Below are 19508 nucleotides of genomic sequence, written 5' to 3' on the forward strand. Positions count from 1 at the left end.
TTCTAAGCCAAAGACTCTACCACCCGCTTTGGTCAAGAGTTGCAGTAAGGTGCTTCGTTTGAACTTACCCAGTCTTGAGAAGTGTCTGGTTCCCATGCGTCAAAGACACTCAGCAGTGACATCTTCTTCTGCTGGTCTGCTAGTCGTCGAGTCAAGCTGTGCTGACGTCACCGAAGATGGGGAAACGGTGACTATGTCTCCACACATCTCCAGCGACTATACCAGTAAACACTTAGTCGTCGAGTCAAGATGTGCTAATGTCACCGAAGATGGGGAAGCGGTGACTATCTCTCCACACGTCTCCAGCGACTTTGCCTGTGTTCCGTTCCTAGGAACATCCCCGCCGCTTGGACGATTTCTTCTGGATAACGGGCAGAAGATGGTTCCTATGTTTGTACCTTCTGCGTCCTTGTGGCCGGCTGGTGAAGATTTCAAGACAGAAGTTTGTTCACCTCAATTTTTCTCTGACCCGGTGGAGCTGATGCTCTCCACACTCATCTCTAGTGACTTTTCCTGTGTTCAGTATCCGGGAGCTTCTCTACTACCTGTTGGGCAAAATTTGAATCCTATGAGACGGTTTCCAGTTTCCGAGTGTCTGGCTGGTGAAGATATTAAGACGGCAGCATTCAAGTCCCTGTTACCTATGTACCTGGAGGAGGTGGTCCTGCTCATTGTGGAAGCTAACCCTGTTGAGTACCAAAAGACTTTGTTTTCTGAGATACCTGGTGACCCTCCTGCCGCCTTCTACCCTGAAGATGTCATGTTGGCCTGGACTATGTGTGCTCCCATCCTTCTTCTACAAGTTATTCTGGCTGGCTTGAAGAAGAGGGGCCGTAAAGGGGGGGGTACTGTAACAACTCTGCTGGCATCACGGCATGGCCTCGCATTTCTCACACTATCTTACCCACTGCTCCAGGCCATGATGTGGTTTCTGTTTCTTGCCAGCTCCATGTTCTGTGTCTCTGCTCTCTGCATGCTTCATAGTTCTGTGTATAGAGGGGCGGCGCCTGAACTCTCTGGGTCTTATAGCAATCAGGTGCATCTGTCCAATCTGTTCCTGACCAATTACCAAGAGGCCTCCAGTATATAGTGCAGCTTCACCCAGTGTTCTGGGCCTGTGCAATGTGTTAGCTCAGTTAGTGTCTTGCTTCTGAGTTTGCCTGGCCTTGATCTGAGTTACTCCCTCTCTAGAGGATTCTCTGTGTTATTTCCTTGGTCTTGCTGTCCGCCCACCAGGAGGCAGTATATCCTGGTCCCAGTGTCTTTGTCCTTGTGTCTTGTTCCATTGCCTTGTCTGCACTTAGTCTTACCTCGGTCTCCTAGTCTTTGGCTTCTTTCCCTGTTGTCTTTCCTAGTATTCTCAGCCTGCCTACACTCTGCACTCTTGCAGCTCTGCCTGCTCTGAACCTTTGTGACTTTACCTCTGCTCCTCACTTCTGCGTTTCTGCTCCTTTCTACTCAGCTTATCTTCTGCTGTTACAGTTATCCCTTGCTGCAGCTTCTCTCCACATTCTTTGTGGCTCTGCTCAGCTTTGCTGCAGAGACCTTCTCCCGCAGCACCTCTCCGCTCCTTGCGGTTCTACCTGGCTCCGCTCCTTGCGGTTCTACCTGGCTCCGCTCCTTGCGGTTCTACCTGGCTCCGCTCCTTGCGGTTCTACCTGGCTCCGCTCCTTGCGGTTCTACCTGGCTCCGCTCCTTGCGGTTCTACCTGGCTCCGCTCCTTGCGGTTCTACCTGGCTCCGCTCCTTGCGGTTCTACCTGGCTCCGCTCCTTGCGGTTCTACCTGGCTCCGCTCTTTGCGGTTCTACTTCTCCTGCATTTGGCTCCGCCTCCAGCTCGTGGCTCCGCCTCCTGCCTGTCTGCACTCAGCTCTGCCTCCAGCTCTTGGCTCCGCCTCCTGCGGTTTTGCACTTGGCTCTGCCTCCAGCTCTTGGCTCCGCCTCCTGCGGTTTTGCACTTGGCTCCGCCTCCTGCTCTTGGCTCCGCCTCCTGCATTTCTGTTCTTGGCTCTAGCTCCTGTGCTTTCGCTCTGCATCCGCTCTTGCGGTCTATATCTACTTATTCCTAGGTCCTCGTGTCTGAACAGGTTCTTACCCGTTCTACATACCTGCCTGCAGTCCGGTCCCTACCGGTTCTTCCAGTGTACCAGTCTTGTCCACCAGTCCTGCCAGAGAGCCAGCCGTGCCCGCCTGCCTACCAGAGAGCCAGCCGTGCCCGCCTGCCTGACAGTGTTCCTGTTGTACCCGTCTGCCTGCCTATGTGCCAGCCGTGCCCGCTTGCTTGTCTATGTTCCGTTCCCCAGTGGGATCAGCAGCCACAACCAGACTCCACCCTGGAGTGGTACCTGGTAGCTTCCTATTGCACAAGTCTGACCTCACCATCAGAGGCTCCAGCGAACACCTAGGAAGCTACTTAGTTACGCCCCTTCCAGGGAGGTTTGGTCTGTGGTCCAGTGGGGCCACTCCCCCGCACGCCCGCGCCAACCAGTCTGGGCGCGAGCATGACAGGTGTTTTGTTTCTGCTGATCAAGATGACTGGGTTGCCTTTTTGCCACTGGCCGAATTTGCCCTTAATAATCGGGCTAGTTCTGCTACTTTGGTCTCTCCTTTCTTTTGTAATTCGGGGTTTCATCCTCGTTTTTCCTCTGGTCAGGTGGAGCCTTCGGATTGTCCTGGAGTGGACGTGGTGGTGGACAGGCTACATCAGATTTGGAATCAGGTGGTGGACAATTTGAAGTTGTCTCAGGAGAAGACTCAGCAGTTTGCTAATCGCCGTCGCCGCGTGGGTCCCCGACTTCTTGTTGGGGACTTGGTGTGGTTGTCTTCTCGTTTTGTCCCTATGAAGGTCTCTTCTCCTAAGTTCAAGCCTCGGTTCATCGGTCCTTATAAGATCTTGGAGATTCTTAACCCTGTATCTTTTCGTTTGGATCTCCCAGCATCGTTTGCTATTCATAATGTGTTCCATCGGTCGTTATTGCGGAGGTATGAGGTGCCCGTTGTTCCTTCGGTTGAGCCTCCTGCTCCGGTGCTGGTGGAGGGAGAATTGGAGTATGTTGTTGAGAAGATCTTGGATTCTCGTGTTTCCAGACGTAAACTCCAGTATTTGGTTAAGTGGAAGGGTTATGGTCAGGAGGATAATTCCTGGGTGGTCGCCTCTGATGTTCATGCGACTGATTTGGTCCGCGCCTTCCATAGAGCTCATCCTGATCGCCCTGGGGGTTCTCGTGAGGGTTCGGTGACCCCTCCTCAAGGGGGGGGTACTGTTGTGGATTCTGTTTTTGGGCTCCCTCTGGTGGTTACGGCTGGTACTGGGTGACTTTGGTGGGTTGCGGTCTCTGCTTTCCACCTGTCCATCAGAGGCTGGGTGTTTCCTATTTAACCTGGCTTTTCTGTCATTCCCTTGCCGGCTATCAATGTACTCAGATGTGCTCAGTTTGGTTCCTGACTACCTGCTCCCAGATCTCTCAGGATAAGCTAAGTTCTGTTTTTTAGTTGTTTGGTTTTTTGTCCAGCTTGCTAATTATGACTCTATGCTAGCTGGTAGCTCTAGTGGGCTGAGGTTCTCCCCATGTGCCATGAGTTGGCACATGGGTTCTTGTAATCTCAGGATGGTTTTTGATTAGGGTTTTTTGCTGACTGCTCAGACCCCTTTTGTATCATTCTGCTTTCTAGTTATAGCGGGCCTCATTTTGCTAAATCTATTTTCATCTCTATGTGCGTGCCTTCCTCTCATTTCACCGTCAATACATGTGGGGGGCAACTATACCTTTTGGGGTTCATTCCTCTGGAGGCAAGCTAGGTCTTTATTTCCTCTGCAGTGCTAGTTAGCTCTTAGGCTGGCGCGTGGCGTCTAGAATCAACGTAGGCACGCTCCCTGGCTATTTCTAGTTGTGTTTGTCAGGAGTAGGGCAGCGGTCAGCCCAGGTTCCATCACCCTAGAGCTCGTCCGTTATTTATGTTATTTTGCTTGTCCAGTGCGATCCCCAGCCATTGGGATCCATGACAGGAGCCCACCCCTGTACGTAGCTATGCCACCTGTTTATTTATGAAAATTTGTTTGGCAGACATTTACCTCACTTTATTGTTTTGGCCTACTAACTGTGTCATCCACTCCTTACAGTTGTCCTCCACTGAACAATCCTATGATGCCAGTTTACTCCTGTTACCAGTTTTGAACTGCATAGAGCCTACTTTTTTATTTTAGGCCTACTAAGTCTGTCTGCGCCACTCCTTACAATCGTCCTCCGCTGAACAAACCAATGCTGCCTGTGTACCCCTGTAACCTATTTTAAACTGCATTGAGCCTACTTTTTATTTTAGGCCTACTAAGTCTGTCTGCGCCACTCCTTACAATCGTCCTCCGCTGAACAAACCAATGCTGCCTGTGTACCCCTTTAACCTATTTTAAACTGCATTGAGCCTACTTTTTATTTTAGGCCTACTAAGTCTGTCTGCGCCACTCTTTACAATCGTCCTCTGCTGAACAAACCAATGCTGCCTGTGTACCCCTGTAACCTATTTTAAACTGCATAGAGCCTACTTTTTATTTTAGGCCTAGTAAGTCTGCTCCACTCCTTGCAATCGTCCTCCGCTGACCTAACCAATGATGCCTGTGTACCCCTGTAACCTATTTTAAACTGCATAGAGCCTACTTTTTATTTTAGGCCTAGTAAGTCTGCTCCACTCCTTGCAATCGTCCTCCGCTGACCTAACCAATGATGCCTGTGTACCCCTGTAACCTATTTTAAACTGCATAGAGCCTACTTTTTTATTTTAGGCCTAGTAAGTCTGCGCCACTCCTTGCAATCGTCCTCCGCTGACCAAACCAATGCTGCCTGTGTACCCCTGTAACCTATTTTAAACTGCATTGAGCCTACTTTTTTTATTTTAGGCCTACTACCTGTGTCTGTCTGCGCCACTCAATACAGCTGTCCTCCACTGAACAAAGCTGAGCTTCAATTTTCAGGCTTTCGGCCTATATCAGATATTAAACTGCATTTGGCCTACTTGTTTGTTTGGGCCTTCTAACGATGTCTGCCGCTGCTTGTTGCTCTCCTCCACTGAACAAAGCTGAGCTTCAATTTTCAGGCTTTCCGCCTGCAGAAAATATGAAACTGCATTTGGCCTACTTGTTTGGTTGGGCCCTACTAACGGTGTCTGCCGCTCCTTGCTTTTCTCCTCCACTGAACAAAGCTGAGCTTCAATTTTCAGGCTTTCGGCCTATATCAGATATTAAACTGCATTTGGCCTACTTGTTTGGTTGGGCCTACTAACGGTGTCTGCCGCTCCTTGGTGTTCTCCTCCACTGAACAGAGCTGAGGTTCAATTTTCAGGCTTTCGGCCTACGTAAAATATGCAAATGCATTTGGCCTACTTGTTTGGTTGGGCCTACTAACGGTGTCTGCCGCTCCTTGCTTTTCTCCTCCACTGAACAAAGCTGAGCTTCAATTTTCAGGCTTTCGGCCTGCAGAAAATATGAAACTGCATTTAGCCTACTTGTTTGGTTGGGCCCTCTTAACGGTGTCTGCCGCTCCTTGCTTTTCTGCTCCACTGAACAAAGCTGAGCTTCGATTTTCAGGCTTTCGGCCTATATCAGATATTAAACTGCATTTGGCCTACTTGTTTGGTTGGGCCATACTAACGGTGACTGCTGCTCCTTGCTTTTCTCCTCCACTGAACAAAGATGAGCTTCAATTTTCAGACTTTCAGCCTATATGAACTATGAAACTGCATTTGGCCTACTTGTTTGGTAGGGCCTACTAACGGTGTCTGCCGCTCCTTGCTTTTCTCCTCCACTGAACAAAGCTGAGCTTCAATTTTCAGGCTTTTGGCCTGCAGAAAATATGAAACTGCATTTGTCCTACTTGTTTGGTTGGGCCCTACTAATGGTGTCTGCCGCTCCTTGCTTTTCTCCTCCACTGAACAAAGCTGAGCTTTCAGGCTTTCGGACTGCAGAAAATATGAAACTGCATTTGGCCTACTTGTTTGGTTGGGCTTACTAATGGTGTCTGCCGCTCCTTGGTGTTCTCCTCCACTGAACAAAGCTGAGCTTCAATTTTCAGGCTTTCGGGCTACGTAAAATATGAAAATGCATTTGGCCTACTTGTTTGGTTGGGCCTACCAACGGTGTCTGCCGCTCCTTGATGTTCTACTCCACTGAACAAAGCAGTGCCGCCTGTTTACTCCTGTTACCAATTTTGAACTGCATTTGGCCCACTTTGTTACTTGGGCCTACTAACTGTGTCTGCCACTCATTACAGTTTTCCTCCACTGAACAAAGCAATGCCGCCTGTTTAGTCCTGTTACCAGTTTTGAACTGCATGTAGCCTACTTTCTGGTTTGGGCCTATATCTGTGTTTCCTCCTTATCCTTCCCATTGCCCAGCCACTGCTAGATGAGTCTGCTGGTACATTGACCCAGACCACTACATTCCCCTTGCACTCTACACAGGCAGAATCTGACCCTGCTGAAAGTCAGGTTCCCTGTCATGATCTCCATGGCCAGAGAACTAGCATAAGCCTCTATAGGAACAAGCTCTTGGAAGATGTAACTGTACTGACCATGAACTAAACCTACCGCATCATCTAGAAGTAGCCAGGTAGCATGTCCTACTTTTTATCCCTATATGCCCAGCGCCGGCCGGAGAACTAAATAATGCTAGCAGAGGGAAATATAAGACCTGACTCACCTCTAGAGAAATGCCCAAAAGGAGACAGAAGCCCCCCACATATATTGGCGGTGATATGAGATGAAACAACAAACGCAGCAGGAAAATAGTTTTAGCAAATTTGAGGTCCGCTTTCTAGATAGCAGAAGACAGAAAGCATACTTTCATGGTCAGTAGAAAACCCTAACAAAACACATCCAGAAATTACTTTAGGACTCTGGCATTAACTCATAATACCAGAGTGGCAATTCCTGATCAACAAGAGCTTTCCAGACACAGTAACGAAACTGCAGCTGTGAACTGGAACCAAAATACAAAAACAAAACATGGACGAATGTCCAACTTATCTAGTAGATGTCTGGGAGCAGGAACAAGCACAGAGAGGCTTCTGATAACATTGTTGACCGGCAAGCATCTAACAGAGAAGCCAGGTTATATAGCGACACCCAGATCTAATCAGAACAGGTGAACAGGGAAGATGATGTCACAAGTTCAATTCCACCAGTAGCCACCGGGGGAGCCCAGAATCCAAATTCACAACAGTACCCCCCCCTCAAGGAGGGGGCACCGAACCCTCACCAGAACCACCAGGGCGATCAGGATGGGCCCTATGAAAGGCACGAACCAGATCAGAGGCATGAACATCAGATGCAGTGACCCAAGAATTATCCTCCTGGCCGTATCCCTTCCACTTGACCAGATACTGGAGTCTCCGTCTGGAAACACGGGAGTCTAGGATTTTTTCCACAACGTACTCCAACTCACCCTCAACCAACACCGGAGCAGGAGGCTCAACGGAAGGCACAACCGGTGCCTCATACCTGCGCAATAACGACCGATGAAAAACGTTATGAATAGAAAAGGATGCAGGGAGGTCCAAACGGAAGGAAACAGGGTTAAGAATCTCCAATATTTTATACGGACCGATGAACCGAGGCTTAAACTTAGGAGATGAGACCCTCATAGGGACAAAACGAGAAGACAACCACACCAAATCTCCAACACAAAGCCGAGGACCAACACGACGGTGACGGTTGGCAAAAAGCTGAGTCTTCTCCTGGGACAACTTTAAATTGTCCATCACCTGCCCCCAGATATGATGCAATCTCTCCACCACCGCATCCACTCCAGGACAATCCGAGGATTCCATCTGACCGGAGGAAAATCGAGGATGGAACCCCGAATTACAGAAAAACGGGGAAACCAAGGTGGCAGAGCTGGCCCGATTATTGAGGGCGAACTCCGCCAATGGCAAAAAAGCAACCCAATCATCCTGGTCAGCAGACACAAAACACCTCAGATATGTCTCCAGGGTCTGATTAGTCCGCTCGGTCTGGCCATTAGTCTGAGGGTGAAAAGCAGACGAAAAAGACAAATCTATGCCCATCCTAGCACAAAATGCCCGCCAAAATCTAGACACAAATTGGGTTCCTCTGTCAGAAACGATATTCTCAGGAATACCATGCAAACGAACAACATTTTGAAAAAACAGGGGCACCAACTCGGAAGAAGAAGGCAATTTGGGCAGGGGAACCAAATGAACCATCTTAGAAAAACGGTCACACACCACCCAGATGACAGACATCTTCTGAGAAACAGGCAGATCTGAAATAAAATCCATCGAGATGTGTGTCCAAGGCCTCTTAGGAATAGGCAAGGGCAACAATAATCCACTAGCCCGAGAACAACAAGGCTTGGCCCGAGCACAAACGTCACAAGACTGCACAAAGCCTCGCACATCTCGTGACAGGGAAGTCCACCAGAAGGATCTTGCCACCAAATCCCTGGTACCAAAAATTCCAGGATGACCTGCCAACGCAGAAGAATGCACCTCAGAGATGACTTTACTGGTCCAATCATCAGGAACAAACAGCCTATCAGGCGGACAACGATCCGGTCTATCCGCCTGAAACTCCTGCAAGGCCCGCCGCAGGTCTGGAGAAACAGCTGACAAGATAACTCCCTCCTTAAGAATACCTGTGGGGTCAGAGTTGCCAGGTGAATCAGGCTCAAAACTCCTAGAAAGGGCATCCGCCTTAACATTCTTAGAACCTGGTAGGTACGATACCACAAAATTAAACCGAGAAAAAAATAATGACCAGCGCGCCTGTCTAGGATTCAGGCGCCTGGCGGTCTCAAGATAAATCAAATTTTTGTGGTCAGTCAATACCACCACCTGATGTCTGGCCCCCTCGAGCCAATGGCGCCACTCCTCAAACGCCCACTTCATGGCCAAAAGCTCCCGATTCCCAACATCATAATTCCGCTCAGCGGGCGAAAATTTACGGGAAAAGAAGGCACAAGGCCTCATCACGGCGCAGTCAGAACTTTTCTGCGACAACACTGCCCCAGCTCCGATCTCAGAAGCGTCGACCTCAACCTGAAAAGGAAGAGTCACATCAGGCTGACGCAACACAGGGGCAGAAGAAAAACGGCGCTTAAGCTCCTGAAAGGCCTCCACAGCATCAGGGGACCAATTAGCAACATCAGCACCCTGTCTAGTCAAATCGGTCAATGGCTTAACGACATCCGAAAAACCAGAAATAAATCGACGATAAAAGTTGGCAAAGCCCAAAAATTTCTGAAGACTTTTAAGAGAAGAGGGCTGCGTCCAATCACAAATAGCTTGAACCTTGACAGGATCCATCTCAATGGAAGAGGGAGAAAAAATATATCCCAAAAAGGAAATTCTCTGAACCCCAAAAACGCACTTAGAACCCTTGACACACAGAGAATTAGACCGCAAAACCTGAAAAACCCTCTTAACTTGCCGGACATGAGAGTCCCAGTCATCCGAAAAAATCAGAATATCATCCAGATACACTATCATAAATTTATCCAAAAAATCGCGGAAAATATCATGCATAAAGGACTGGAAGACTGAAGGGGCATTAGAAAGACCAAAAGGCATCACCAAATACTCAAAGTGGCCCTCGGGCGTATTAAATGCGGTTTTCCACTCATCCCCCTGCCTGATCCGCACCAAATTATACGCCCCACGGAGATCAATCTTAGAGAACCACTTGGCCCCCTTTATGCGAGCAAACAAATCAGTCAGCAACGGCAATGGGTATTGATATTTAACCGTGATTTTATTCAAAAGCCGATAATCAATACATGGTCTCAAAGAGCCGTCTTTTTTTGACACAAAGAAAAAACCGGCTCCTAAGGGAGATGACGATGGACGAATATGTCCCTTTTCCAAGGACTCCTTTATATATTCTCGCATAGCAGTATGTTCAGGCACAGACAGATTAAATAAACGACCCTTTGGGTATTTACTACCCGGAATTAAATCTATAGCACAATCGCACTCACGGTGCGGAGGTAGTGAACCCAGCTTGGGTTCTTCAAAGACGTCACGATAATCAGACAGGAACTCAGGGATTTCAGAGGGAATAGATGATGAAATGGACACCAAAGGTACGTCCCCATGAGTCCCCTTACATCCCCAGCTCAACACAGACATAGCTCTCCAGTCAAGGACTGGGTTGTGAGACTGCAGCCATGGCAATCCCAGCACCAAATCCTCATGTAGATTATACAGCACTAGAAAACGAATAGTCTCCTGGTGATCCGGATTAATACACATAGTCACTTGTGTCCAGTATTGTGGTTTATTATTAGCCAATGGGGTGGAGTCAATCCCCTTCAGAGGAATAAGAGTTTCCAAAGGCTCTAAATCATACCCACAACGATTGGCAAAGGACCAATCCATAAGACTCAAAGCGGCGCCAGAGTCGATATAGGCGTCAGTAGTAATAGATGACAAAGAGCAAATCAGGGTCACAGACAAAATAAATTTAGACTGTAAAGTGCCAATGGAAACGGATTTATCAAGCTTTTTAGTACGCTTAGAGCACGCTGATATAACATGAGTAGAATCCCCACAATAGAAACACAACCCATTTTTCCGTCTAAAATTCTGCCGCTCGCTTCTGGACAGAATTCTATCACACTGCATGCTTTCTGGCGTCTTCTCAGTGGACACCGCCAGATGGTGCACAGGTTTGCGCTCCCGCAGACGCCTATCGATCTGAATGGCCATTGTCATGGACTCATTCAGACCCGCAGGCACAGGGAACCCCACCATAACATCCTTAATGGCATCAGAGAGACCCTCTCTGAAAGTAGCCGCCAAGGCACACTCATTCCACTGAGTAAGCACAGACCATTTACGGAATCTTTGGCAGTAAATTTCAGCTTCATCTTGCCCCTGCGATAGGGACATCAAAGTTTTTTCTGCCTGAAGTTCCAAATGAGGTTCCTCATACAGCAAGCCCAAGGCCAAAAAAAACGCATCCACATTGCGCAACGCAGGATCCCCTGGTGCCAATGCAAAAGCCCAGTCTTGAGGGTCGCCGCGGAGCAAGGAAATCACAATCCCAACCTGCTGTGCAGAGTCTCCAGCAGAACGAGATTTCAGGGACAAAAATAGCTTACAATTATTTCTAAAATTCTGAAAGCTAGATCTATTCCCTGAGAAGAATTCCGGCAAAGGAATTCTCGGCTCAGATACCGGAGCATGAATAATAAAATCTTGCAAATTTTGTACTTTCGTGGTGAGATTATTCAAACCTGCAGTTACACTCTGAAGATCCATTATTAACAGGTGAACACAAAGCCATTCAAAGATTATAAGGAGAGAGAAAAAAAAGAAAGACTGCAGCATAGACAGACTGGCAAGTGATCCAATTAAGAGCACAGAGGGAAAAAAAAAAAAAAAAAAAAACTCTCAGCAGACTTCTTATTTCTCTCCTTTCTCAGCCAAGGATTTTAACCCTTTAGTGGGCCGGTCAAACTGTCATGATCTCCATGGCCAGAGAACTAGCATAAGCCTCTATAGGAACAAGCTCTTGGAAGATGTAACTGTACTGACCATGAACTAAACCTACCGCATCATCTAGAAGTAGCCAGGTAGCATGTCCTACTTTTTATCCCTATATGCCCAGCGCCGGCCGGAGAACTAAATAATGCTAGCAGAGGGAAATATAAGACCTGACTCACCTCTAGAGAAATGCCCAAAAGGAGACAGAAGCCCCCCACATATATTGGCGGTGATATGAGATGAAACAACAAACGCAGCAGGAAAATAGTTTTAGCAAATTTGAGGTCCGCTTTCTAGATAGCAGAAGACAGAAAGCATACTTTCATGGTCAGTAGAAAACCCTAACAAAACACATCCAGAAATTACTTTAGGACTCTGGCATTAACTCATAATACCAGAGTGGCAATTCCTGATCAACAAGAGCTTTCCAGACACAGTAACGAAACTGCAGCTGTGAACTGGAACCAAAATACAAAAACAAAACATGGACGAATGTCCAACTTATCTAGTAGATGTCTGGGAGCAGGAACAAGCACAGAGAGGCTTCTGATAACATTGTTGACCGGCAAGCATCTAACAGAGAAGCCAGGTTATATAGCGACACCCAGATCTAATCAGAACAGGTGAACAGGGAAGATGATGTCACAAGTTCAATTCCACCAGTAGCCACCGGGGGAGCCCAGAATCCAAATTCACAACAGTTCCCCTTCCCGCATACTATACCACCTTACACGGTGACAAAGAGGAAGGTGCAGATGAAAGTGCAGGTTCCTTCATCAGGTGGGGGGCATGCTCATTGGCGACGTCACTGGCACAGGGCCCCTCATAGTACGCAAAAGTGTCTCTGCCGGTGGGAGGCGCCCCCGCCGTCAAACACACCGCCGTACTTTGAGGGGCCCTGTGCCAGTGCCAATGCGAACGAGTGGGCCCCCCCTGCTTACTCAGGATCACAGCACTTGCAAAGTTGAAATACTTACCTCTCCCTGCTCCCCCGCCGTGACGTATTCTGCGTTTCCTGGGCCCACGAAAATCTTGAGCCAGCCCTACCCCCACAACTTTAGCCAAATGACCCCCTGTTTTCAATGAATAACTATTATTATAAGGTAAATTAAGATTGACAAGCTTAAGTAACAAGATTGGATGTTTTTGGCATTAATATGGGCACTGTAGGTGTTTTCCTGTCCTCCACTCACTGCCGACTTTGCTTCCCCATTGACTTGCATTGGGTTTCGTGTATCAGTCGGCTCCCTGACTTTTCGCAATAATCGGCCTATTTCACCCGACCCGACTTTTGAGAAAGTCGGGTTTCGCGAAACCCGACTCGATCCTAAAAAAGTAAAAGTCGCTCAACTCTACTCCTCACCACATTCCCACAGTCATTTCTACCTCCCATCCATGCTCTATCACAAACTTCCGTAACCTCTCTAACCTTATACCCATTTGCCCAGCCCCCGCTTCCCCAGTCCCACTAACAGGAGCTCTGTGGAACGCTCGCTCTGTCTGCAACAAGCTTTCTACATCCATGATCTTTTTGTTACAACCAAACTTTACTTCCTCGCCATCACCGAAACCTGGCTCACCCCTTCTGACACTGCCTCCCATGCTGCACTCTCTTAGGGTGGCTTCCACCTTTCTCACACACCCCACCCCAGCAGCAAACATGGCGGAGGAGTTGGTTTTCTCCTGTCAGATAACTTGCTCCTTCACCCCAATCCCACTGCCACCCTCTGTTACCCTCCCTTCCTTTGAGGTGCACTCTGTGTGCATCTACTCCCCCTCCAACCTCCAACTGGCTGTCATTTAGCGCCCCCCAGGGCCAGCCACCACCTTCTTTGACCACTTCACCAACTGGCTACTTCATTTCCTTTCCGCGGACATCCCCACTATCATCATGGGCGACTTCAACATCCCCATTGACACTTCTCTCTCAGCTGCCACTAAACTTCTATCTCTCACTTCCGCCTTCGGCCTCACTCAATGGTCTTCTACAGCCACCCACAAAGATGGTCACACACTGGACCTCATCTTCACCCGCCTCTGCTCCCTATCTAACCACTCTAACTCACCTCTTCCTCTCTCTGACCACAACCTTCTCACATTCCCTTCCCTCTCCACTCAATGTCTACAATCCCCACCCCACGAACTTTCACACCCTCGCAGAAATCTTAAACATCTTGACCTACATTCATTCTCTGAATCTCTCCTCCCTCTCACAGATATAAGTTCCTTACACAATGCGGATGATGCTGCCACTCTATATAACACCACAATAGCTGTAGCTTTGGAATCTGCTGCTCCACTTACACATACCAAAGCTCGCAAAATCAACAGACAGCCCTGGCACACCAGCCTGACCAAAGAACTGAGGCGAGCTTCCAGGGCTGCTGAGCGCAGATGGAAAAGATCCCACTCCAACGAGCACTTCATCGCATTCAAACAGTCCCTCACTACTTTCAAGACCACACTCACCACAGCTAAACAAACCTACTTCTCATCGCTCATATCCTCCCTGTCTCACAACCCTAAACAGTTATTCAACATCTTCAATTCTCTCCTCCGTCCCCCAGCACCTCCTCCCTCCCCACTTATCTCAGCTGAAGACTTTGCCTCATTTTTCAAGCAGAATATTGATAACATCAGAGACAGTTTTGGTCAACAACCCCCAGAGCCCTTCCTCCCGACTTCCCAGCCCTCGACCTCCAAAACCAACTTCTCCACCATTACAGAAGATCAACTCTCCACACTACTCTCAAGATCGCATCTCACCACCTGTGCACTTGACCCGCTCCCATCCCACTTCATCCTAAACCTCACCACAGTCTTCATCCCAACAATAACCCATCTCTTCAATCTATCACTAACAACTGGTGTTTTTCCCTCAAGCTTTAAACATGCCTCCATTACACCTATCCTCAAAAAGCCCTCTCTTGACCCATCCTCTGTATCTAGCTATCACCCTATATCACTTCTCCCTTATGCCTCCAAACTACTGGAACAACATGTCTACCTTCAACTGTCCTCCCATCTCTCTTCTTGCTCCCTCTTTGACCGCTTACAATCTGGCTTCCGGTCACACCATTCCACTGAAACTGCAGTAACTAAGGTCACCAATGACCTCTTAACCGCCAAGAGCAAGTGACACTACTCTGTCCTCCTCCTCCTCGACCTGTCGGCTGCCTTTGACACAGTGGACCATTCCCTATTATTACAGACCCTCTCATCCCTTGGCATCACAGACTTGGCCCTATCCTGGATCTCATCATACCTAACAGACCGGACATTCAGCGTCTCCCACTCACACACCACCTCCTCACCTCGCCCCCTATCTGTCGGAGACCCACAAGGTTCAGTCCTAGGGCCCCTGCTCTTCTCCATTTACACCTTTGGCCTGGGACAGCTCATAGAATCTCATGGCTTTCAGTATCATCTCTATGCTGATGACACACAGATCTACATCTCTGGACAAGATATCACCTCCCTACTAACCAGAATCCCTCAATGTCTGTCCACTATTTCATCCTTCTTCTCCTCTAGATTTCTGAAACTTAACATGGACAAAACAGAATTCATCATCTTTCCCCATCTCACATGACCCCCCCAACGAACCTATCCATTACAGTAAATGGCTGCCCACTCTCCCCAGTCCCACATGCTCACTGCCTCGGGGTAATCCTTGACGCTGATCTCTCCTTCAAACCACATATCCAAGCCTTTTCCACTTCCTGCCGACTTCAACTCAAAAATATTTCACGAATCCGTACATTCCTCAACCAAGAATCTGCAAAAACCCTAGTCCATGCCCTCATCATCTCTCGCCTTGACTACTGCAACCTCCTGCTCTGTGGCCTCCCCTCTAACACTCTCACACCCCTCCAATCTATTCTAAACTCTGCTGCCCGACTAATCCACCTGTCCCCCCGCTATTCCCCGGCCTCTCCCCTCTGTCAATCCCTTCACTGGCTCCCCATTGCCCAGAGACTCCAGTACAAAACCCTAACCATGACGTACAAAGCCATCCACAACCTGTCTCCTCCACACATCTGTGACCTCGTCTCCCGGTACTTACCTACACGCAACCTCCGATCCTCACAAGATCTCCTTCTCTACTCCCCTCTTATCTCCTCTTCCCACAATCGTATACAAGATTTCTCTTGCGTATCACCCCTACTCTGGAACCCTCGACCACAACACATCAGACTCTCACCTACCATCGAAACCTTCAAAAAGAACCTGAAGACCCACCTCTTCCGACAAGCCTACAACCTGCAGTAACCACCGATCGACCAAACCGCTGCATAACCAGCTCTATCCTCGCCTACTGTATTCTCACCCATCCCTTATAGATTGTGAGCCCTCGCGGGCAGGGTCCTCTCTCCTCCTGTACCAGTTATGACTTGTATTGTTTAAGATTATTGTACTTGTTTTTATTATGTATACCCCTCCTCACATGTAAAGCGCCATGGAATAAATGGCGCTATAACAATAAATAATAATAATAATAATAATAATACAGGTAATAGCTTATGATGCTGCTCTGGATCTGGACAACTGTTAGAAACGCAGAACCTATTTCTATCTCTATCTCCGTCTATGAATCTGATCCTACATGACAATAGACAGGCTAAATGTGTCACTAACCGTACCTTGCATTTTGGCAGCATATTTCAGGCTCTTGGAGAGATTGTTCAGCATCGCTTTTGATGCCAGATGAAGATTTTCTATAACGAGCCAGCCATTGTGATTCATTGTGTCATTTAGTGCTGCTTTCACCTCTTCCTCATTTCCATTCGTCAAACTGACTGTGCAAAATGGTATGCCTTTCTCCTAAGAACAAAGAAACATAATTATATTTCTTCAGAGAGTAACACAAATATTTAAGGTGCGTAGAGAACACATTTATATTTCTGTATATAATGTAGCGTAAACCCATTATTAGCGCAGCTTTTCTACTTTATGGTGAAACATACACAGCATAATCTCCGACTACAGTCAGTGGCTGTCTCCTCTCTATTACGGTAAAGTAAGTGGAAAAGAAGAGTAATTGAGATGCAATTGCTAACATAATAAAAGGTAATGTACATTGGGGACAGCTGTGCACAGCGTGAGGCTAGAGGACGCCTGTGTGTGACTTTGGTGCACCTGGCATGTCTCACCAGGGTGGTAAATGTGTGGGCATGCCCAGATCTATAACTTTAACACAAGAATTAAACTCTAAATATTGGTTTATGCAATAAATGTAACCAGATATCATGACTCATTATAGATAAGGTTGAGTGACAAAACAACAAGCGATTGATGCAGCGGAAACAGCGCGCCATGTAACACGAATGCAGTCATTTTCTTTTGTAATGCCACCTTCTGCTCCAAATGATGTCCTCCTGTCTGCATCTGTCAATCACTTGAGATCACAGTGACCCCAGAGAAGAGTCTCCTAATAGACATGACTGTCATGGTCAGAGGCAAATACTCAAATAAGAATGAAATGAACACTACAACAGTTCTTCATGCAAGGAAAATATTTGATTAATTTACTAAATCCACTGTATTTTCTAATCTCCGTGCTTGGATGCATCTTTATGTGCAAATAAATGGGCGCATATGATATGATGTCCTCGGTGAAGTTTTTTGTATTACTTGATTGATCCTAAAAACATTGTGGCAGTTGCATTGGTGTTACTATAGCAATAAGTTCTAGCACAACAGGGAGAGAATAGAACAAGGAAATATATCTTAGGCTATGAGCACACAATGTGGATTTGTTGCTGATCAGAGCAATTTTCCCCATGGAATTGCACCAAATCCACAAAGAAGTGCTCAATGTTAATCAATGGGAATCCAGAATTGGTGTGCACATGCTGCGGAAAATTCCGCACCGATTCGCAGCATTTTATTTTCTGCAGCATGTTAATTCTTTTTGCGGATCTGCAGCGTTTCTGCACCCATTGACTTACATTGAGTCAGTAAAATCTGAAGCCAAACCGCAGGTGTAAAAAGATCTGAAGATTTGCTGTGAATTTGCATGCCAAAAATGCAGAAAGGAAGGAGGAAGAGTGTGCGGGCAGAGAATATGTGTGTGGGCAGAGACTATGTGTGAGAGGATCTGATTGCTGGTGTCTGTGTGTGTGTGCGGGTGTCTGTGTGTGTTTGCGGGTGTGTGTGTGTGTGTTTACGGGTATCTATCTGCGGGAGCCTTTGTGTGTGTGTCTGTCTGCGGGTGTCTGTGTGTGTGCAGGTGTGTGTTTGCGGGTGTCTGTGTGTGTGCGGGTGTCAGTGTGTGTTTACAGGTGTCTGCGAGTGTCTGTGTGTGCAGGTGTCTGTGTGTGTGCGGGTGTCGGTGTGTGTTTACGGGTGTCTGTCTGCGAGTGTCTGTGTGTGTGTGCGGGTGTCTGTGTGTTTGCGGGTGTCTGTCTGCGGAAGCCTTTGTGTGTGTGTCTGTCTGCGGGTGTCTGTGTATGTAGCCAGGTATCGTCTGATGGGACTACTACTCCCATCTGGCTATGTCTGCTGTCACATATAACAGTGAAAGCATGAGTCGATAATGGAACAGTAGTCCCATCATCCAGCGACTGTGTTCAATTGTAAAAAAAAAAGAACAAAACATTCTCATACTCACCAAATACCTGATCCCCGACGCCCGCATTTCCTGCAACAAAAATAAAATAATAAACCAACATATACTCCCTGTCCGCCATAGTCCACTTAATAATGAGTGTCCCACGATGATCTCACGTGTAGAACAGTCACATCGGGACATGTGACTGCTCTACACGGACTCCGGTGATACACTGACAGGAGGTGATCCCTCCCATAGTGTATCACAGAGCCAAAAAAGGGCAGGTATAGATGGAACCCAAGCAAGAGAGAAGGTGTATTTAAATGATTGGCAACATCATGGTGCACCAAGTGCCTGTACTTGGTGTGAATAGTCATTTTGTGCTGACAGAGTCCCTTTAAACAAAATTCAATGCAAGATGAAAGAGGATAATTTTGTATGCTCAGGAATAGAAACGTTGGTGAGTTGTAGCAATAAAGGTATAAGAGCAAATGACATACATAACTGTAAAAAGTAGGGGAAATTTACTAAGCCTAGTGTTTTTTATGCTTATTTTGAATAGCTGTGTGTTACAAATTTATTATGAGGCACACACCTTTAAATTTGGGGTATATTTGCCTGTTTGTATTGTAGAACATGAAATCTGTGCAGCTAGAGCATAAGCTAGTGGAGATTTGTGTTGTAGCACCCGCATAACTGCCTGCAGTCCCTCTCTCCCTGCAGAGACATCAGCGTCCTCACTGCCAAGGCGCCTGTCCTGCCTCTTTCGGGTCTGCTGCTGCCTGGGGTGCACACACTCCTAGCAGGTCTCCAGGCACTGTGCTTAGAGTGCACACGCGCACCCTTCCTTTTTCTTAATGGGGCCGCACGTGTTCCTCTAAAGTGTCCCCAGCCAATAGCTGGAGGTCACTTACTATTTAAACCACCTCCTCCTACATGAAGGTGCCTGTGCAATGTTGTGAGTTTGTTCCTAACACGCTTGTCAGTTCTCAGGTCCCTGTACTAGCATCTCAGTCTGCTGCACTGACCAGTGCTCACCTCAACGGCCGCCAAGCCAGCTGCACCCGCAAGTGCTCATCTCTCTTTCAGACTGTCCTGTCTGCACCTGCGGTTCCTGTCATCTACTCTACCTGCCTGCATCTGTTGGACATTCACCCAGGCCATTCCAGCTATCCACTCCTAGGGGTCAGCCGCCATCTACCCAAGGTCAGTCCTGGAGTAGCACTTGGATCACCTCTCTAGTCTCTCCATGGACCGCGGTGTTGTTAGCTGCTGCGTGTCCGTGGTCGGATTGGGTGAGGCTCCTAGTCAAGCCCCTCCAGGTCTTCCTAGGGCTTTAGCACAGTGGTTCCACCACCCGGCCCGTTACATATGTTATAATTGATGACATTTTATGGCATTAACTTTCCCATTAAACTTCCCTCATTTTTCTATATCACTTTAAAAAACATGGCAAAATAG

General features: G+C 47.6%; 1 protein-coding gene across 1 annotated transcript in view; it reads right to left on the reverse strand.

Annotated features, from left to right (window-relative positions):
- LOC143816267 (uncharacterized) overlaps window positions 1-19508 on the reverse strand; it is a 657854-nt gene that overhangs the window by 223865 nt on the left and 414481 nt on the right. Inside the window, exon 43 of the mRNA XM_077296442.1 lies at window positions 16138-16318. Within this exon, the coding sequence (XP_077152557.1) occupies window positions 16138-16318 (181 nt within the window). The remainder of the gene's footprint in view (window positions 1-16137; window positions 16319-19508) is intronic.

The sequence above is a fragment of the Ranitomeya variabilis genome, chromosome 3 (assembly GCF_051348905.1).
Source record: "Ranitomeya variabilis isolate aRanVar5 chromosome 3, aRanVar5.hap1, whole genome shotgun sequence".
Taxonomy (NCBI): domain Eukaryota; kingdom Metazoa; phylum Chordata; class Amphibia; order Anura; family Dendrobatidae; genus Ranitomeya; species Ranitomeya variabilis.